The sequence below is a fragment of the Mytilus galloprovincialis genome, chromosome 12 (genome assembly GCF_965363235.1).
Source record: "Mytilus galloprovincialis chromosome 12, xbMytGall1.hap1.1, whole genome shotgun sequence".
Taxonomy (NCBI): domain Eukaryota; kingdom Metazoa; phylum Mollusca; class Bivalvia; order Mytilida; family Mytilidae; genus Mytilus; species Mytilus galloprovincialis.
The window spans coordinates 16,306,526-16,329,458 of record NC_134849.1 but is presented as its reverse complement, the minus strand read 5'-3'; the positions used below and the strand labels follow the sequence as shown (position 1 = coordinate 16,329,458).

The 22,933-nt window shown below is 32.7% G+C and overlaps 1 protein-coding gene across 1 annotated transcript in view; it reads left to right on the top strand.

Moving 5' to 3' along the window:
• The window catches only part of LOC143053508 (uncharacterized), a 37,209-nt gene extending 14,564 nt beyond the window's left edge, over positions 1–22,645 (top strand). Inside the window, exons 8-15 of the mRNA XM_076226304.1 lie at positions 1,662–1,806; positions 4,469–4,579; positions 7,078–7,136; positions 10,832–10,871; positions 12,262–12,414; positions 13,091–13,849; positions 21,471–21,560; positions 22,519–22,645. Of these exons, the coding sequence (XP_076082419.1) occupies positions 1,662–1,806; positions 4,469–4,579; positions 7,078–7,136; positions 10,832–10,871; positions 12,262–12,414; positions 13,091–13,849; positions 21,471–21,560; positions 22,519–22,605 (1,444 nt within the window). The 3' untranslated portion in view covers positions 22,606–22,645. The remainder of the gene's footprint in view (positions 1–1,661; positions 1,807–4,468; positions 4,580–7,077; positions 7,137–10,831; positions 10,872–12,261; positions 12,415–13,090; positions 13,850–21,470; positions 21,561–22,518) is intronic.
• The last annotated feature ends 288 nt before the right edge of the window (positions 22,646–22,933 follow it).

The window sequence follows — 22,933 nt, the reverse complement described above, 5'->3', positions numbered from 1 at the left end:
CGAAAACTGTTTTTTAGGTTCGAAATGATGATTTTTCGCTTATAACCCAAAAGAGGTTAGAGATAGAAAGAAACTTGCAAAAATGTTCAGCATAAGAAGATCTACAAAGTTAGGTCAAGATCAGAGGTCAAAGTCCCTAGCAACGACATGAAACACCTTAGCAACCATATATTTTTGGATTTAGAAGGCTATGAATAATATAAATATGAAATGTTTAATACTGGAATTGACATTTTTGTCCCTAGCAGTGTCATATAAGTCCTAAGCAATCACTTATTTTTTTAACTTTAAAAACTTTGAATAGTACATATGAATTTTTTAATACTGGAAATAATATTTTTATCCTTAGGAATGATTTTTGTCCTTAGCAACCACTTGTTATGAACATAAAAGTCCTTAGCAACCATATATTTTTTAACTCAGAAGGCTACCAATAAAAGAAAAAAAAGGAAAGACCTTTCAATTGTTCATGAACAATTGGCTTTTTAATTTCCATCTGTGTTTTTGTGGGTTTTTTTATTGAATAGTTGTTGATTTTTGTACTATTCAAAACTAGATTCTTAACTTTAATTTTATTTAGATAACAACTGTATGGAAGCCGTCAGAAATTCACATCCAAATTCAGACGTCTTAACTGACTGAATAGAATAAATAGAAAATATAAAAAAACATCATCAGGGGTAATTTTCATTCCATGCATCATAAAATTATAACTCAAAAGATCGACTGGTTCCCTTTTAAATTTCGTAGAGAAACACATCAATGTTGTCCCTATTAGTTTCAATCATAAATCATTTTTAACCGGATTTTTGTGACAAAAATGTAGGTTATTGGTTTGGGGATGTACGGCAGGCGGCTGGGCGGGCGGCAACCAAATGTTGTCCGTGCATTTACTCATGAACCTTTCAACCAAAGCTTTTCAAATTTTAATATGTTGTTGCAGACAACAAAATGAAGGTCAAGTTCAATATTGACGATTTTGACTTTTACCATTCAGGAGTTATGGTTCTTGAAAGATTGAAAAATGGCATTTCCAGTCGTGTCTGTGCATTTACTCATGAACTGTTCAACCAAAGCTTCCCAAATTTTAATATGTTGTTACTGATGACAAAATGGAGGTCAAGTTCAATAATGACGATTTTGACTTTTACCGTTCAGGAGTTATGTTTCTTGAAAGAGTGAAAAATGGCTTTTCCAGTCGTGTCCGTGCATTTACTCATGAACTGTTAAACCAAAGCTTTTCAAATTTTAATATGTTGTTACTGATGACAAAATGGAGGTCAAGTTCAATAATGTCGATTTTGACTTTTACCGTTCAGGAGTTATGGTGCTTGAAAGATCGAAAAATGGCGTTTCCATTCATGTTGTTGCATTTACTCATGAACCATTCAACCTAAGCTTTTCAAATTTTAATATGTTGATACTGATGACAAAATGGAGGTCAAATTTGATATTGACGATTTTCACTTTCACCGTTCATCTGTTATGGTTCTTGTGATATTGGCAGGACACAAATAAATGTTAATAAATCCGGTTTGCTGTCGTTGTGACAGCCTCTTGTTGTACTCTATCGCAATTACAGGCTAGGGTCAACTGAACATAGAAAAAGATAGTGCAAGTGAGGCATCTGTGTACTATGGACACATTCTTTTTGTTTTCAGGTCAGCTTTTCAAGTGTTCACATCTCAAAACTTGCACAAACTGAAAGGCAAAATACAAAGCAACGATGCCATGAGACAGAATGGAGAAGATTGGAAAAATCTGAGTGAGGGAGAAAAAGAAAAATACGCTGAGGAAGCTCAAAAGGTAATTAAGATATAATCTTAGTGAGGGAGAAAAAGAAAAATACTCTATGAAACTTTAAAGGTAATTAGATATAATCTAAGTGAGCAGGAGAAAGAAAAATACACTGATGAAGCTCTAAAGGTAATTAGATATAATCTAAGTGAGCAGGAGAAAGAAAAATACACTGATGAAGCTCAAAAGGTAATTAGATATAATCTAAGTGAGCAGGAGAAAGAGAAATACACTAATGAAGCTCTAAAGGTAATTAGATAAAATCTAAGTGAGCAGGAGAAAGAAAAATACACTGATGAAGCTCTAAAGGTAATTAGATATAATCTAAGTGAGCAGGAGAATGAAAAATACACTGATGAAGCTCTAAAGGTAATTAGATATAATCTAAGTGAGCAGGAGAAAGAAAAATACACTGATGAAGCTCAAAAGGTAATTAGATATAATCTAAGTGAGCAGGAGAAAGAAAAATACTCTATGAAGCTCTAAAGGTAATTAGATATAATCTAAGTGAGCAGGAAAAAGAAAAATACACTGATGAAGCTCAAAAGGTAATTAGATATAATCTAAGTGAGCAGGAGAAAGAAAAATACACTGATGAAGCTCAAAAGGTAATTAGATATAATCTAAGTGAGCAGGAGAAAGAAAAATACTCTATGAAGCTCTAAAGGTAATTAGATATAATCTAAGTGAGCTGGAGAAAGAAAAATACTCTATGAAGCTCTAAAGGTAATTAGATATAATCTAAGTGAGCAGGAGAAAGAAAAATACTCTATGAAGCTCTAACGATAATTAGATATAATCTAAGTGAGCTGGAGAAAGAAAAATACACTGATGAAGCTCTAAAGGTAATTAGATATAATCTAAGTGAGCAGGAGAAAGAAAAATACACTGATGAAGCTCAAAAGGTAATTAGATATAATCTAAGTGAGCAGGAGAAAGAAAAATACTCTATGAAGCTCTAAAGGTAATTAGATATAATCTAAGTGAGCAGGAAAAAGAAAAATACACTGATGAAGCTCAAAAGGTAATTAGATATAATCTAAGTGAGCAGGAGAAAGAAAAATACACTGATGAAGCTCAAAAGGTAATTAGATATAATCTAAGTGAGCAGGAGAAAGAAAAATACTCTATGAAGCTCTAAAGGTAATTAGATATAATCTAAGTGAGCTGGAGAAAGAAAAATACTCTATGAAGCTCTAAAGGTAATTAGATATAATCTAAGTGAGCAGGAGAAAGAAAAATACTCTATGAAGCTCTAACGGTAATTAGATATAATCTAAGTGAGCTGGAGAAAGAAAAATACACTGATGAAGCTCTAAAGGTAATTAGATATAATCTAAGTGAGCAGGAGAAAGAAAAATACACTGATGAAGCTCAAAAGGTAATAAGATATAATCTAAGTGAGCAGGAGAAAGAAAAATACTCTATGAAGCTCTAAAGGTAATTAGATATAATCTAAGTGAGCTGGAGAAAGAAAAATACTCTATGAAGCTCTAAAGGTAATTAGATATAATCTAAGTGAGCAGGAGAAAGAAAAATACTCTATGAAGCTCTAACGGTAATTAGATATAATCTAAGTGAGCTGGAGAAAGAAAAATACACTGATGAAGCTCTAAAGGTAATTAGATATAATCTAAGTGAGCAGGAGAAAGAAAAATACACTGATGAAGCTCAAAAGGTAATTAGATATAATCTAAGTGAGCAGGAGAAAGAAAAATACACTGATGAAGCTCTAAAGGTAATAAGATATAATCTAAGTGAGCAGGAGAATGAAAAATACACTGATGAAGCTCTAAAGGTAATTAGATATAATCTAAGTGAGCAGGAGAAAGAAAAATACACTGATGAAGCTCTAAAGGTAATTACTGTGGATTTCTTATTATTTGTGGGATACCAATTTTTTACTGATTTCCTGGGTACAAATGAACCACGTAATTAAATGTTCAACAAATTAAAAAATTTCTATAAGCTTGTATGGAGATTTCAGTAAAACCTCAAAATTAAATATCCAAGAACATAAAGTTTTCCTTAATCCTCAAAAATTGGTACCCAACAAAATAGATGAATCCACAGTAGAGATAGAAAGATGTGGTATGATTGCCAATGAGACAACTCTCCTTCCAAATACCAATTTGTAAAAGTAAACCATTATAGGTCAAAGTATGGTCTTCAGCAGTTATCCATGGCCCTACACTGAGCAGCAAGCTATAAAGGGCCCCAAAATGACATGTGTATAACAGTTCAAACGGGAAAACCAACAGTCTAATTTATATAAGAACTGAGAAAAACGAAACCTTATGAACCCCATCAACAATGACAACCACAGTTGACTTAAGTTTCCATTTTCTTATATTTATGGGCTTGTCATACTGGTGCATTGAAATACATTAATTTTGCTATTTTAAATTTCAATTGGTTCCTTAATCATTTTAATAATGCAGTGTTCTCCTCAGAATTTTCAAAAAGCACCATGGATATTAACATAACACTGGATTTCCCAAAAATATAACATAACAGTCCCTATACATTTTAATATAAAATCATCTAAGATAGCATCATGGTAGAAAATATAGCACAAGGGTACCATAGTGTTTTAAAGCCCTCTGAAGAACACTGATAATGTGAAAAAATAGTAGAGATTGATCATTGCTTTTATTAAATAACTTTTTAGATCACAAAACAGAAATTAGAGGAATATGAAAGATTTTTACAGAGTTTACCAGAAGATGAAAGGGAGATATATGAAATGAACGTAATTAAACAGGAGAATGAAAGAAAAGAGGTATGTTGATTTCTGAACTACACACCAATTAGGAATAAATTTACCAGACAAATTTTTAAAAATGAGAAAATAAATTGTTATATGTAAACCTGAATCTTCAATGCTTCCAGAAATCACTACAACGTTGGCAAGATAGAGTTAAGTGTAGAAATTAGGTATCAGTAAAAATAAGTTGGGTTTAAATGATTATGAAAACTATGATAGTAGAGAAAGAAACTATAAACAACAGTAAAAAGTTAAAAGGGTCAGTAATTTTTGCCACTGAGATAAGACAAGATGAGTACTTTGGACAATTTATACAGATACAGTTAAGTCGGCCTCATATCTTGACTTACATCTAGAAATTGACAATGAGGGTCGGTTGAAAACAAAACTTTACGACAAAAGAGATGATTTCAGCTTTCCAATTGTGAACTTTCCATTTCTAAGTAGCAACATTCCAGCAGCACCTGCATACAGGGTATATATCTCCCAATTGATACGATATTCCCGTGCTTGCATTTCGTATCATGATTTTCTTGATAGAGGGTTGCTGCTCACAAGGAAGCTATTAAACCAAGAGTTCCAAATGGTGAAGTTGAAATCATCCCTTCGTAAATTTTACGGACGCCATCACGAGTTGGTTGACCGTTATGGAATAACCGTTTCACAAATGATATCGGATATGTTCCTTACGTCGTAACTACAATCCCCTTCCCTTTCATGAATGTGACCTACCGAATTTAGACTATTTATCCGATTTGTTATCCCATAAGCAACACGACGGGTGCCACATGTGGAGCAGGATCTGCTTACCCTTCCAGAGCACCTGAGATCACCACTAGTTTTTTGGTGGAGTTCATGTTTATTCTTTTGTTTTCTATGTTGTGTTGTGTGTGCTGTTGTTTGTTTGTCCTTTTCATTTTTAGCCATGGCGTTGTCAGTTTGTTTTATATTTATGAGTTTGACTGTCCCTTTGGTATCTTTCGTCCCTCTTTTATATAGTAGGGTTATTTTTTCCTATTTTTAAGCACTTTAAAAAGAAATAGTCCGTTATCAGCAAAACTTAGTTTTGTTATTTCAGCGGTTTCAACAATGTTTAAAATTTTGTTGTTTGGTTTCACAGTGGTTTCACAGTTAACAATTTACCAGTCTGTCTGATCATGGTGAGAGTGTAACCTATGTTATCCTACACACTAGGGGACCAGAAAAAAAATGTCAAATTCTGCAGGGTGTCAGAATAATCAGGTTTTCTGTGAGGATAGGCATATTTTGGAACCATGAAAATGTATCGGTTAAAGCAGAATGTTGGAATACTAAGGTGCCAGATTAGGCAGGTTACACTGTATATGATACATACAAATACCCTTTAACCAATAGCTAGCCTGCAGAAGCTACCCTGACACATAGCTGCTCTGGCTATTGCAAGAAAAGTGAGAGATCTTCATATTAAATATTAATGTAATAAAAAGTTGTTACTGACTGTGAAAATGACCATTTGCATGGTGATTCACAATATATTAGCCATTCTAATATGACGTGCTTCTTTCGCTTTGTAAACAACACTGTGATAAAATTCTCGATATATCTATACTTAGCGCAGACTCCAAGATGTACACAAATGGCTGTTTAAATATGCCTCCCACGTAAATCCACATGTATCGTAACCTATGTGTAAACGGTTGTGGATTTCGCTATTAACAATTACAATTGAATAAAACCCTACAGAACATTTATTCTGATTCTGATGCATAACAAAAAGAATGTACACATAAGAGAACGGAAAAATGGACAAAAACAAAACAAATTAAAATTCCGCGAAATTCCAGAAATGATTTTTGCGCATTAAAATCATTTCAAAACATGACGTCATACGAATGAAAACGTCAAAGCTGAAGGTTTTTCTATTGCGTTTACCTTCTAAACTCGGATACAATTGCATTAAAATAAAGTATCGAGGTAGGTGTTGCTTGTTTTCTGTTCTATTGCAATATACGCACATTTACTGATTTCAGCAAGTCAACATGGCGGCTCCTTGGTTACAACATGTCAACAGTGAATTTAACGGTAGCTTACGATAAAAAATGCAAATCTAAAATTGCAAATGTTGGGTTTACTGAGAAGTAAAAAAAGTAATCACATTTTTTTTTCTAGCGGTTGGTTAAGAAATCATTCATGCAGGTTTATTAGATTTGTTTTACATTTATCGAACAGTGGGTAAAATAGAACAGCCACACACACGGTATACCCATCATCGCTTCAGTTTTTTAATGATCGTATTTGTCGTATTAGAATTGAAATAATTCATGGAAGCCATAGATTTGTTGTAAATTTACACATGGCCTGGGCCGTGATATTCGTTAATTTTATCCCTCGCTAACGCTCAGGATAAAATTCGAATATCACGGCCTAGGCCATGTGTTAATTTCCAACAAATCTATGGCTTCCATAAATTATATCTTAAAAATCTTTCATTGTCTATGCATTTGTGTTTTGATTTCACATAATTTATTTTACAGAAAATAGCGCAGAGGAAAAAAGTGGCGATAAAAAAGCAGTCTGAGATCAAACAGTATCTGTAAGTGTTAGTCACTAACTTGTTATTTAGTTTTGGACGGGCATTGATGAAAGACGTCTTCTGATTGGCTAAAAGCCTGCTTGTGTCTATCAACTCATAGACATAATTTTGTCATGTGACTCAAGCCATCATGAATTACTCCTGAAAAACAGATTTCAGAATTAAATTATTAGGAATGACTGTAATATTTTTATGCCCCATTTGAAGGCATTATGTTTTCTGGGCTATGCGTCCGTTCGTTCGTCTGTTTGGCACGCTTCAGGTTAAAGTTTTTGGTTAAGATTTTGATGTAGTTCAAGTCAAACAACTTGAAACTTAGTACACATATTCCTTATGATAAATTTTAATGCCAAATTAGAGTTTTTACCCCATTTTCACGTTCCACTGAACATATAAAATGATAGTTTGGATGGGGCATACATGTACTGGGGACACATTCATGTACTGTCTGTTTGAATTTCCCTCAAGTATTGTGCACACTTTTAAATAACTCGCTTTGCTGGTTATTTAGGTGTGCACTGTCAACGTTGAAGACACATTTGGTTGCCAGACATTAAATGAATAACTTTAAATCTCATTGAAATTATACCACATGGTTCCATATCATATTGGATTGAGTATGGAGGTAATTACCCTAAACAAGCAGTAATATCACATATAAGCAGTGTTCTCCCCAGAAATTTTGGATAGCATCACATTTGGCGTAAAAAATAAATTGTATCTTTTTTCAATGTAATTTATCGTGTCGTGGCAACGCTTTATTTCCTTAATGTTATATACATTATTGTTTATTACAAAATGTATTATATTTTTAGTATGCTATAGGCCCTTATTTGGTAAATAAAATATTCTATTCCACCCTATTCTTTGTTTTTATCTTGTTGAATTCATAACTGAGAATACAATTAAACTATAACCATGATAACAGTATTTTCAGTTTATGTTTTCTATATTCATTTATAGTTCCAGAATTGTTTTTTTCATCTTAGTCTAAATAAAAATATATGTGTGGTTCCAGTTACCCTACCTATACCCAGCTAAATGAATGAATGGTTTATTATAGTGCAACTAGCATAGATACAATTGCACTAAATATGTAGGAAAAAACATGAGTTCTTAATAAAAAAATTGAATAGAAAAATTCTTTATCATGTCTTTGAAACATATTGGTTCATGGTCCCAGTTGTTTCTTTTTACAAAATGATATGTTTTTAACAAAGTTATCTACAAGTAGTCTGTTAATGCTTAGTTTTCTCTTTATGTATCATTGTTTTCTGTCTACTGTGCCATTTGTGCATATGTAATATTATTGTAAAATGCTGATTTTTGTCATATCTGGTCCGGTTCCGATCAGTAATTTACACTTAAATATTAAATGGCCGCCGGAAGCAATGAAAAATACGAAAATAACCAATGTTTGACAAGAGATTGGGAATGCATATGGCGTTTTTAATGCATTAAATAAATGAAACATATACACAAGCCAATTTTGATCACTTTCTAAAGAAAGTACAAAACTTATTTAGCCCAAAATCAAAATTTTCACTCTCGATTTACAAAAAGTAATAGGAAGAGAAAGAAAGTAATACTAATATATTAAAAGTCGTGAAAAGATAAGACTCAACCTCATTTTAAAAGAGAAAAATTGTTTGTTTCTTTGAATTTTCATTTTATAGCAAACATATATTTCGATTTTTTTATGATTTTCTGATTACGTTTTCCCCTGGTCGAAATTTGCCGATTGCAAACCACGTGGTATTAATCATGTCAAAGTGACAGCTTGGGGTCTTCGTATCCAAACAGTTATCTCCCAAAGGGCAATTAACACCTATTTAACCACTCTAAATTGCCTCTATTGTCCGACTTGAAGGGATTACAATTAAAAGTGATATATTTTTTATGATCATAAGTGGTAATTAGATGAAAGTTCAAAATTTAGGAACGAGAAAAATAACATCCTGACTGAAATAATTATAGCGTTGAGGTAATAATTATAGCGTCGCAGTAATTATTATAGCGTCACGGGAAGAAATATAGCGTCGCGGTACCGCGACGCTAAAACGGCCTGGGGAGAACACTGATATAAGGCTGTACTCAGCAAGTCATTTTATTACCATATATGATAAGAACAATTTTTTGTGGATCAAATATGTTAATCAAATGATTTACTTTTATTTCACTTTCAATGTTTACATTCTTTTCCTATAAATAACAACACATGCACAATTCAGGCATTATCCCTCTTGGTGATTGGTGCGAGCACTTTTCTGATTTGTCAGACATAGACTTCCTATTTATAAATACTTGCAATACGAGGAACAAGCTCAAATTGTTTTGTTATACATTTCTCCATTATGACTGAACAGAATGACTTCATATTTATCTATTGTCATGAAAAACAATATAGATAGGAAAAAATCAGAAATGGCAATTACGTTGTAAATGGTGAGATCTACCTACTGTCTAACTGTCACTTGAAATTTTATCCAGAGAAATTGCTTTAAAATGACATTCTTTCCCTCATTATTGCCTATAACCTTGAAAACTAAATAAATACCAGAAAATCAAAAAATGTCAGCAAACCAGGATCTACAAATAGGTCAAACCTAGGCAAAATTGTTGGATGACAACTTATAAGAGTTATTGCCCTCTATTTTTTTCTTGTCCAGACTATGCTGTATATGAGGGTGGTAATTGGGGTACTTTCATGACGAATACAGTAAAAATTCTTGCCAAATGACATTAACAGTTATTGTTTGTGCATGACGATATAATATGCACTTACTTTTAAACGATTAAAAAATCAAATGGTTTTGACGAATCACATTAATTTTTTTCAAATAATAACGGTATCAATAATTATTTGAGACCTCTGACCAATCACGATGAGGATATTTTGACGAATCACGGTAAAATTTTAATCAATTTGATGCTAACGATAGCTGAAAATTGCCATTTGACGCCTGACGGTAAAGAGCATTACTACCTTCCTATATATAATTATGAAATATGATGAAGGGCAATAATGGCATTGCCATCTATGCTATGTACCTCGAAAAAATGTACCTTTCCTAACATAATTTATAACTCCACATTCAGTTTTACATTCTTTTTGGTCATGCCGTAAGCTTTTAAATATTTGTTATAATTGCTTAACTTGAAATTTCAATGTTTGACAATACACCTAATGCTATTTAAAAGCCTGTCCTAGGTGACCAGAGAATCTGCCCCACTTGAACTATTGACGTCATACAACAATCACTTTTCCATTGTGAAGTCAGATATTTTGTATTATGACATCAAAATTTTACGTGAACCTTTTTTGTGAAGTCCAGTATTGGCAGACAAATAGCAATAAGGAGTATAAAAAATCTTTTTTTATGCCCCACCTACGATAGTAGAGGGGCATTATGTTTTCTGGTCTGTGCGTCCGTTCGTCCGTCCGTCTGTCCCGCTCCAGGTTTAAGTTTTTGGTCAAGGTAGTTTTTGATGAAGTTGAAGTCCAATCGACTTCAAACTTTGTACACGTGTTCCCTATGATATGATCTTTCTAATTTTAATGCCAAATTAGAGTTTTTACCCCAATTTCACGGTCCACTGAACATGAAAAATGATAGTGCGAGAGGGGCATTCGTGTACTGAGGACACATTCTTGTTTTTGGTTGTTATTTATGATAATTTTTTTCTATGTTTAGGAATGTATCCGGAGCAAGCAGTGGTCCAGTAAAATCAAAGGTAAATTGTTAAATAAAAGATCCAAAATATAGTACACATAGGTTGATGGAACAGAGACGATATATTTTTTTATAGAAATCTGCAGAATGCAAAACTTAACCCTTTCAACGCTATACACGGCATATGCCGCGATGACAACAGATTTTTCATAAGGACTCTTAAACCGTTTGGTTTTCATTTGGGTCCTCTCTAATTTTTCCTTGTATGAATCCAGGATATGCAAGGTCTCATTTGCGCTTAAAATCCCGGCAATTTTTATTGTAAAATCATGCAGTAGAAGGAAAATAAAAACAAATATTTTGACAAATGCAAATGGCGGAAATCGGAAAAGAAGCTGTAAATATGGAAATTTTTCAGCATTTCTATGGTGAAACTGACGACGAGGATTAGTTAAACGGTTTCTTGTTATCTGAATGTGTTTATAACATTCAATTCGTGTGGGAAATATGATTTGATAGATCATTACGAGATGTAGAAAAAGGGGGAAAACGGAGGTTGACTGAAAATTTTGAGGATGGCGCCACTGATTTGTGCCACGATTACATCATACGCTACGGAATCGAGCATTTGGTGTCTTTTTTATTATATGGCAGATAAAACAACAAAATAGATGAAGACTTAAAGTAGTTTTTATTCAAAATTCAACACAAATGTAATAAATTACACCTTTTACCTGTTAATTACCTGAAAATGCAGGTAACCTGATAAAAATTTTACTGAAATAACTATCTAACATCTTGAGCATTTTTCATGCAATAACTTACTCTGTATCTCTTATAATAAAAAAGATACAACAGTCTGAAAAGGAATGTACTGTTCTAATGAATGAACACAAAAAAATGCAGCAGCAGCAGCCATTTTTCTATTTTTTTGTGTAGCATTGAGAGGGTTAATAAATGAGGATTCATTATTGCTAACCAGATTCCTATGTTTGTCGAATTCCTGGGTATAGGAGAACCACAAAATTAAGTGTTCAACAAAAAGCAAATTTCCTCACAATTTACTTATAATAATAATAATAAATGAATCCACAGCATTTAAAACCATGCAACAACAAGAAATTCCTAACATTAATATTTGCAAGATGTGATGCCCTGTTAATTACTGAACACACATGTACATTATAATATTTTTTCCGTTATTTTCTGACAAACACATTTATACATAAGCTTTGATCAAATTTCTTGTAATTCTTATGTAAAATATTTGAAAAAGCTGCTTTTTGATTTAAAAAAAAATCTGAATTTGTAAAGAAAGTACTTTAAACATTAGATTTAACTTTTTCACTCTAACTTATATACCATTACCAAAATCTTAACTTCAATCCCTTAACATCTATCTTATGATTCAGTAGGCAAGGTTTTATATGTTTTTGTTGATTTATTTTTAGAATAAGCTCAGAGATGTAAAATCCGACCCAGGTGAAGATGAGGACGATGATGAGGAGCTCTCAGACAAGTATGAATTTCTTAGTACCAGTACACCAATTCATAGCTCAAAACTATCAGATAAACTGCAGCCAGCAAGCAAGTTAAAAGAAAAGGTATAAGCTACTATATATATTCTGAAAACTGTCTTGAATCAAATAATTTATAAGAATATTTGGTTATGTCTTCAAATGACAAACAAAAATGCAAGTGGGGCATCCATATACTTTGGACACATTCTTGTTCTGGAATAAAACTCATCAGTGACACAAAAAGATTGAAAAGTACAAATAAAATACAAAGTTGAAGAGCAGAAATTCAAGGCCTTCTATAATGAGCAGAACTTTTACTTTATATGGAACTACATAAAGCCCTGGTATGACTATGTGAAATTATTGGAACAAAACATTTAGTCGGACTTATGACAAACCAAATAATATATACTGTGGATTCATTATTATTCCTTGGATACCAATTTTCCTGGATTTTGTGTGAACAGGGAAACCACAAATTTAAATGTTCAACGTATTGCAAATTTGCTGTATGATTAAATGCAGACTTTCAGAAAACTATGAAATCACAATATCCACGAAAATGCAAAGTTTATCTTAATCCACGAAAATTGGTACCCACGAAAGTAACTGAATCCAAAGTATATAGACAGGAACCATTCACAACAGCTAATGTATGCCTATGTGAATTAATATTTTTCAGTCATTTGTTGGATATTATTAGATTTTAAAACTTTTGGAATATTGAGTTTATTAAATTGTAATTATGTTTCTATTGAAGGTCAAATCCACTATTGAAAGTTTAAAGATTATCACACCCAAGAAAAAATTGAAAAGGCCATTAGAAAGTAGTGAAGAACATGGAAAAAATACACCACAATCTAAAAAGAAAAAAGTTGCTCCATCACCGGTGAAAAAAGTTAAAAAAGATAGTACAGATTCTTCATCATCCGAGTCTGACTCAGAAGAGGCAACTACCAAAACAAAGAAGTCACCATCGGCAACAGTCAAACAGTCCGATAAAAAATCTAAAAAAATAGAGAAAAAATTAGAAGACTCAAGTAGTTCATCGGATTCCGACTCAGAAGATACATCCAATAAATTAATCAAACCCGTAGCAGAAGTGAAAAAGCTGAGTAAGAAAATGACAAAACAGGACAAGAAAGCCAAGGAATCTAGTAGTTCCTCACAGTCAGATTCAGGGAAAGCAATAAGTAAACAAAATAAATCAAGTGTTAAAAAAGTCACAGTCACTGAGAAAGATTCTGATTCATCCAGCTCATCTGAAATGGAAAGTACAGCTAATACCACGGTGAAAAAGTCCAGTCCTAAGAAGGCAAGTCCCAAGAAGGCAAGCCCTAAAAAGGCAACACCGGCTAAAAAAACTGGAAAAGTTGAACAAAAAAAATCTAATTCATCTTCATCTTCCTCATCATCAGACTCGGACTCAGATGAAGAAAAAGACACTAAAAGCAGAGTAAAAAAGAATCCTAATACTACAGTGACTCCATCATCTTCAATGCAACAAAAATCTAAGAAGGTGAGATGAAGAGAAATTTTTAGGGAATTAAAACAGGGTTGTGGAAATTTTTGCTGTGACCACTTTTTTCCCTCGCAAGTAAAATTGTAAACTTTACTAGTCTTAAAGTCATAAGAAACGAGTGACCGGTGAAAAATAATGTTCTTCCAATTCTTGAACTAATGCATACAAACATCCTAAACTTCGTCTTCTGTGCTCGAATTTATCATTTTTTCGTGTAAATTTCGTATAATTGTCAATTTTTTTTCTCAATCGGTCAGTGTTGTTGTGAAAATATGGCAGGTAATTAAAGTTCGTGTTTTGAAGCCGAAGTTTAACGATTGTCACCTGTTTGTCAACAATTGACGAAAAATAAACAAAAAAGCATGGAAATTGAGCACGTGTTTAACATGTAAATTCAGATAATAGTTTATTTTAAGGACATCCATGCGTATTGTGGTCACCGGATTTTTACGAGATGGGTCACACTGAGGTCACCTTGCATACGGAAATATGTCGGGGGAATAGCTTGCTGGAAGGAAGCTATTCAAATAAAGTAAACTTCTTCTAAATATGAATAAATTAAAGAATTTTCTTCAGAAAAAAGTATATGTACATAAGTTTTATAATGAAAACTATCCATTGAGTTATAAAAATCATATGCATTAATTTTTTTTGATTTGAGGTTTCTTATGACTTTAATTAACGCTACTTTCCCTGATATAGACAATAACTGTTTAGTGTCTTTAAATATCAGCTGTATTTGTCCCAGGCTAGGAAACAAGGAGTATGCGAGTTTTTAGCGAGCTACTACACCTGTTTCGAGCCAAGTACAAATACAGCTGATATTTAAAGACACTAAACAGTTATTGTCTTTATCCTGCAATTAATTCTGTATATTGTTAGTGTTTTGAAAGACACAAAAACTAACATATTAAGCATTTATTTTCCAATCGTAATCCCTTGAGGCCCACGTAGTAATATCAAAATCACACATTACGCTGAAGCCGGGTTTGCAAAAAAAGAATCTTGAATGGTCAACAATAATATATCGCTCAAGGTGAATAATTATCTATTTTAGCATAACAACTAATTTCAACAGTAAAAACAAATAACAAAACATTGTCAAATTTGAAACAGAAGTGTACGAGTTGTCCTACGCTTCAGACTTGACATTCACTAAACATGCATGCTGAAATTGACATGGTTGATTTTGTAACACAATCATACACATTCAAGTTTTGAAATCGACAATTGTCATCGTCATTGGAATGCAATGGGAATACACATTCTGAGGTCACACAGACAATACTCAGTCCGGCAGTGGGCGGAGCTTTAAAGTGATATCTGTAGGGCTGTATCTGTATAGTAGGACACCTAATTGCAGGATAAATCTTCATGAATGAAATGAAGAAAATGTATTTTACTGTAAATGTGCATGTTTCAAAAAAAGTTTTAAAACACAATGAAAATGGTACTCATGTTTTTTGAATTCAATGATAAAAGGACAAAGATCGAATAGTGTTGATCAATGAGATAGAAACCCGAGCCACAAATACATGAAATAAGCCTATAGTGCTGAAAGTGGCACAGACAATCAATCAATCAAAAGAATAATGCATACTCACTTAACTATGTGAGAAATTGTACCCTGTTATACAATAATAATTTAATTTTGGATGTAAATTATAAGAAATAACTATAATATTTTATCTGTCTATTTGAAATAACATAAAAAATGTGGTGCACACTTTAAAATAACCAGCTATGTTATTTCTTCATAGACATAAAAAATATAAGTCATTCCTTAAATACATAATACTGAATCATCATAAAGTTAAGGAAGGTGTAATTAAATTTTTTCTTTTAAAATTTAAAATTTAAAATTCTTTTACCATTTTTAGCTCACCTGGCCTAAAAGGCCAAGTGAGCTTTTCTCATCACTTGGCGTCCGGCTTCCGGTCGTCGTCGTTAACTTTTACAAAAATCTTCTCCTCTGAAACTACTGGGCCAAATTAAACCAAACTTGGACACAATCATCATTGGGGTATCTAGTTTAAAAAATGTGTCCGGTGACCCGGCCAACCATCCAAGATGGCCGCCATGGCTAAAAATAGAACATAGGGGTAAAATGCAGTTTTTGGCTTATAACTCAAAAACCAAAGCATTTAGAGCAAATCTGACATGTGGTAGAATTGTTAAACAGGTGAAGATCTATCTGCCCTGAAATTTTCAGATGAATCGGATAACCCGTTGTTGGTTTGCTGCCCCTGAATTAGTAATTTTAAGGAAATTTTGCTGTTTTTGGTTATTATCTTGAATATTATTATAGATAGAAATAAACAGTAACCAGAATTAATGTTTAGCAAAGTAAGATTTACAAATAAGTCAACATGACTGAAATGGTCAGTTGACACCTTTAGGAGTTATTGCCCTTTATAGTCAATTTTTAACCTTTTTTCGTAAATCTTATAGGCGAGTGACATTCAGACCTAAAAAATATTTTTAATGCACCTATCTAACACACAGCTATATTATATATCAATCGAAAGGGAAAAATGTGTAGATTCCATTTTTCCCGGTCGTAAAAGTGAAATATGGTGCATTTTTTTTAAAATTGGGGTCAAAGGTCATTCATAAAAAATTGAAAGAATAACACTTTTGTAGTATTATTGTCTTATTTGAAGCAGCTAGTAATAAAGCTAATTCAAATTCTACTTTACACGATACTATGATAACATCTCTATGATTCTTAGTTGCCTATCGTTCATGGTTTGGCGATAATTGACGTCATTTTGACGTTTTCACTCTGCTATAGGTAAAACGGTACTTTCTACAAAAACGACGTATAATAACAAATATTTTACATTAAATGTGTTAATATTTACTATATTTGATGGTGTGCCATGCGAAATAAAAAAATATGATGAAATATTTGTAAGTTGGACGAGTAAAAGGGAGAGAAAACAACGCAATAAAGAGAGTAAAATGTAGACGTCTTTGTCACATCAACAGTGACAATAGTCTCCTGTTTGTTAACAGCCTACAAACCATGTCAAGATCGGAAATCACTATCTTACGTGTTTAATACAACCACAAGCAAAGTTAAAGAGGATATATGAATCACATTTTAAGTCTGTCCGTCCGTCAGTCCCCACTAGTTTGCGGCCCGTGTCGAATTAAATCAGGGAACTTATACATGTATACAGTTCACCCAAAAACCAATGATTTCAAATATAAAATGCATTGCCTTGAACTTTAAAACTGATGTTAAACACACTTAGTTTAGAGATGTATTATGGGATGGCACGTGGTACTTTATAAATTAAATCAGTTCATTTTGACATTGGCATTGACATTTGAGCCGTCAAGTTTTCAAACATTGTTTGAATCGTCCTTGTCTGGTTTGTGTCTGGTCCATATCTTTTGAACCGTTGAATCTGGGTTTTCCAAACTAAGTATGCATACACATCATATAATAGGGGATGGCCATCAACTAAAATCAGGACACTATGATATGGATCCAATCATAATGGAATCCTGTCCGCGACATATATAGCTGCAAAACTAAGGTTTACCAAACTTCAGATACAGAAGTCAGTTTCACAAAAAAACTTAAGACAAGATTGATCGTAAGTAAACTGAACTGTTCATGACTTACGACCACCTTTAGTCGAAAGATTTGTTGTGAAACTGACCCCAGATGCAAAACTAGAATGCGGTGATTTATTAACTAAAGTTATGTCCCACGGTGACCTTTATTTTGACATTTGGGATTGTATACTTTACAAACACTTTAATTTCATAACGTGTTTTTTTATTAGGACTAACAAGCATTAATGTCTTACCAGTATTCAAAACTTAGATATATATAGATATATATCAACTAATATGAATTTGCGGGATATAGTTCGGCTTAACCTATATAAAGTTGTTTTTTGTCATTTTGGAGGAGTTTCTGTGAATAATCTATTTCTTTAAAAGAAACGAAATAAATCTAATTGATAACAAATAATGCAATTTTCTGTTTTGTGATTTTTAACAATAGAAGACAGTCGAAATTTACATTTTAAAACTGCGCCTGTGAAGCTTTTGCTTAACTGGAACGATTCCTGATACTTCGCTGTTACTGACAAAAAATTTGTGTAACAGATGCTTACAATGATTTTAGTACATGTACAATTTCACTAATGCATATATTTTTTCTTCACAAGAACAAATTTATCAAATCCTGAAGAAAGTATGACGTATTTAGACCACCTTTGTCATCCGTATTCATACTTACGTAAACCTACTGCCGTATTTGTTTGTTACGACGCCATGTATTTGTTTGCCAGCTTTCGGAACATGTAGTTTGAATGATGATGTACTTGGTGGTAGGCGTGACACGATGGCAATCTTTTTGGTTGGAAGTCTGATATTATGTAGCTTGCTCAAATTGTCTTGCTTACACTTAAACAAACTTATTTTTGGTTTCGGACACTTTAGAGTTTTCTTGCAGCACCGATCTACGTGTCAATATGAATTTTATTTAATTTGTGATAAACCCGCCATCTATTGATGATTTCGATAGCGTTAAAAGAGAGTTTTCTTAGGAACAAAGATAGATGATGAGCTATAGAATCTGTAAGAGCATGAACTGCTGGTAAAGGTACATATATTTAATAAAAGAAACTATACATGCATAATAAACATGGTGCATCGCCAACCATAATTCCCACTGGTTATGGAACTCGTAAACAACACACAGTTGTTCCATGTCTAGAATACAACGAAGTGTCAGGACATCGTTGATCCTCTGACATTACTCCTCTTAAATTGTTAATCCGTACTTAAAATAAGAAGCCTGATGATATTATATTATAATCTCGGTACCTTTGATAAGTATGATTAAAAAGACACTATGATCTCTGTATACCAGAGACTAAATGGTTTGAGGTAAACAACTTAAGCTTATCGTATGACCTAAAACAAGAAGCAATAGCCAACACTGTATAATAAGCTACAAAGGTTCTTAAACAATTTTAATTAGATACCCAATTTTAAAAGCTTGATTCGTGCTCAAAACTACAAACAAAAGCAAAAATCATAAAAAGCAACTAACGACAATCATAATGAATAACAAATCCATTTGAAAGATATCAGGCATATGGTCGATTGTTTACGTTAGACCCGCGTTTCGCCGACATAAGACTCATTGGTGACGCTCGAACCAAGTAAAACTTCGAAGAATATTTAAAAACACGTAATCCTATTTAAAATACGGCTTAGGTAATACATACCCCCTGAGGTAGAACATTTATTGTATTTCAAATATCTATACGAAGAATTCAAAATTGTCAACCGAATGAAAAGTAAAATCACAAAAATACTGAACTCAGAGGAAAATCAATTCGGAAAGTCCATAATCACATGGCAAAATCAAATAACAAAACGCATCAAAAACGAATGGACAAGAACTGTCATATTCCTGACTTGGTACAGGCATTCCCCATATATTAAAGTATTTATAGTATGTCAACATACAGGCTCTTGGCGTGGCCCTAGCACATACGCTATGCTTCCTCTAAAATATTGATCAAATTTGCACCATTAATAAGTCTACCGTATGCGATGGTTAAAACGGTAGGAAATTTAAAAGGTGGACATATTTCACATTCAAGTTCATGGGGAACATATCAGATTTGACACATTTTTGCGTACTTTTTATAAGTTGCAAAACTAAAATGTGCATTGATCCAATTGAGAAAGAAGTATTTTTCAATAGTTATTCATAATCTCTGCTTTTTGTAAGTGCATATTGACTAAGAACAATAAGATATTGGTTTTCTACCAAGAAAAAATGTTGAAATCTCAGCTTCTATGGTCCTTTTAATTTTTTTTTATATACTGTGCATAATATTGTACCAAAAAAATGCCTTCATGGTTATTCATACTCTTTTCCGAAGCGTTTAGGTCCGTTACCTTGAGGGAAATTAACAGAGAAAGCGATTTCGGAAATTTGATTGAAAAGGGGGAGTGTGTAAAAATGTATAAATTCAGAATAATACAGTGATAACGATATGTATTAAACAAGTAATGAACTTTTGAATAATACGAACATCATATATTTGGGTTTCAAGACGAAAATATCTAAGAAATGAAAAAAAAAATATGAAAATTGGAACCATTTTTATAAAAAAATCAAAAATTGTTACAAAAAGCTTCTTTTTTTCGCAAAAATTACTTCTTTTATTTTTGAAAAGTATTATTTTATACATTGACATTTTAAACGTACATTATTTTTGCATTGTGACAACAGAAAATAAATCTACATGTTAATTTTTCACTCTTCAATACTGTTGGTCATTTTTCAATTTGGAATTATTTCTCGATTTTAATTCAATTTTTACAAAAATTGCACCGTACGAATTTTTTACGACCGACCAAAAAAGGAAGTGCAGATATCATACTATAACATATAAAAAAATCAGCTGTGTGTTAGGTGGGTGCATTAAAGTCACTAACTAAGCGTCTTTTCTGAAAATGTCACTCGCCTATTAGTAATATTTTACAAAAATCTTCTCCTCTGAAACTACTACTGGGCCAAATTAATCCAAACTTGGCCACAATCATCTTTTGGGTTAGTAGTTTGAAAAATGTGTCCGGTGACCCGGCCATTAAACCAAGATGGCCGCCATGGCTAAAAATAGAACATGGGGTAAAATGCAGTTTTTGGCTTATAACTCAAAACCCAAAGCATTTAGAGCAAATCTGACATGGGGGTAAAATTGTTTATCAGGTCAACATTTATCTGCTCTGAAATTTTTAGATGAATCGGACAACCCGTTGTTGGGTTGCTGACCCTGAATTGTTAGTTTTAAGGAAATTTTGCTGTTTTTGGTCATTATCTTGAATATTATTATTGATAGAGATAAACTGTAAACAACAATAATGTTCAGCAAAGTAAGATTTACAAATAAGTCAGCATGACCGAAATGGTCTATTGACCCCCTTAGGAGTTATTGTTCTTTATAGTCAATTTTTAACAATTTTCATAAAATTTTTAAATTTTTACTAACATTTTCCACTGAAACTAATGGACCAAGTTCATTATAGATAGAGATAATTTTAAGCAGCAAGAATGTTCAGTAAAGTAAGATGTACAAACACATCACCATCACCAAAACCCAATTTTGTCATGAATCCATCTGCTTCCTTTAATATTCACATAGACCAAGGTGAGCGACACAGGCTCTTTAGAGCCTCTAGTTTTTTTTATTAAGCACTGTTCAAGTCGCAATGTTGCTCCTATACACTCAATTTAAAAAAATATATTAAAACATGAAAAAAAGTTCCTCCCTATAGCTACCTACCCTATTTTCTTCAGCATTTAATAATAATCATACTATTTTTGTTTTGGCCTTTGCATATATATCGTAAATTCAGAAATTATTGCATGCAATTTAGTCATTTTCGACTAAATTACAATTTAAATTATTGCAATATTTAGAAAATCCTTTTAAAATTCATATAACAAATTTCTAAATGCTAGTTTAATTTATTACGATTATAACCCGGTCGCATTTGTCGCAATGATAAAACATCACAATAAAATCTGATTTTACAGCATTTGACTGAAGGATAATTTCGTGTGTTGTAGGTTATCTTGAGGGCCAACCCATTTACCAAGGGGATGGTAGATAGTGATTCAGATTCTGATTCTGGAAGTGAAACGGAGAAAACAGAAAAGGTAATCTACACATAGTTTACAACATGATGTGTGTGTGTGTTACATCCATAGGTGGATCCTGAAAAGGGGGTGCTTTTACTATGCTTTGGTTTTACCTTATCTCAGGTAGCTGGTGCATTCATAGCTGACATCCATTATCACTCAACAAGTACACACTTCTGTTTAGGGGCCAGCTGAAGCATGCCTCCACATGCGTGATTGCCTTGCTGTATTGAAGACTCATTGGTGGCCTTCTTCTATTTGGTCGGATTTTTGTCCCATTCTCAATTTTATTCATAGCTGTTGTGTTCTATACAGAAAAAAATATGATAATGGAGTTCCTCACATTTGTTGTCAGCCAATCAAAATTATTGATTCTCATATTTATTATAAAAACATAATCATACCTTAAACATATTTTCTTGCACAGTTCCACATGTGGAGCAGGATCTGCTTACCCTTCTAGATCTAGAGCACCTGAGATCACCACAGTGTTTGGTGGGATTCGTGTCTTTAGTTTTGTATGTTGTGTGTTGTGTACTGCTGTTTGTCTTTTGGTCTTTTTCTTATATTGTCAGTTTATTTCACCTTATGAGTTTGTATGTCCCAGCTTTGAATGCTTTCATTTATCATTTACATATTGATAATACATTTGTACATACAATGATTACAAAGATTTATAAACCTAATAATAATCTTTCAGATGAAAATATTTATTTGCATTTATATATAATATATTTCAATTGACATACCTAATTGATAAAACAGTGTAACCTGCCAAATACAACATCTTAGTATTCCAACGTTCTGCTTTAACCAACACATGGTTCCAAAATATGCCTATTCTTGCAGGATAAACCAGAGTATTCTGACACTCTGCTTAATAAAAAAAAAATTGGAACCCCCAGTGTGTCTGATAACACATGTTACACTGTATTTTTAAATTTCTACAATATAAGTATGTAATTTTTTGTTTCAGGCTTCACCAAAGAAAAGCAAGTTTAAAGCTTTGAACTCGAAGTCAAAGTCCAGCACTTCATCATCCTCCGGTGGCGATTCAGATTAATTATATGTACTTTTATATCTTTATATCTAAACTGAAGAATTGCAGTTAACTTCATCATCCTCTGGTGGTGATTCAATTATTACTTCCCTTTGTTAACACATTGTGAAATAACCATTCAATCCCTTTATATATACTGTGTATAACATAATGGAAATTTGTTAATTACTTTTTATTTTGCCCCACCTACAATAGAAGAGGGGCATTATGTTTTCTGGTCTGTGTGTCCATTCAGCCATGTGTCCCCCTTCAGGTTAAAATTTTTGGTCACGGTAGTTTATGATGAAGTTGAAGTCCAATCAATTTGAAACTAAGACCAAATATTCCCTAT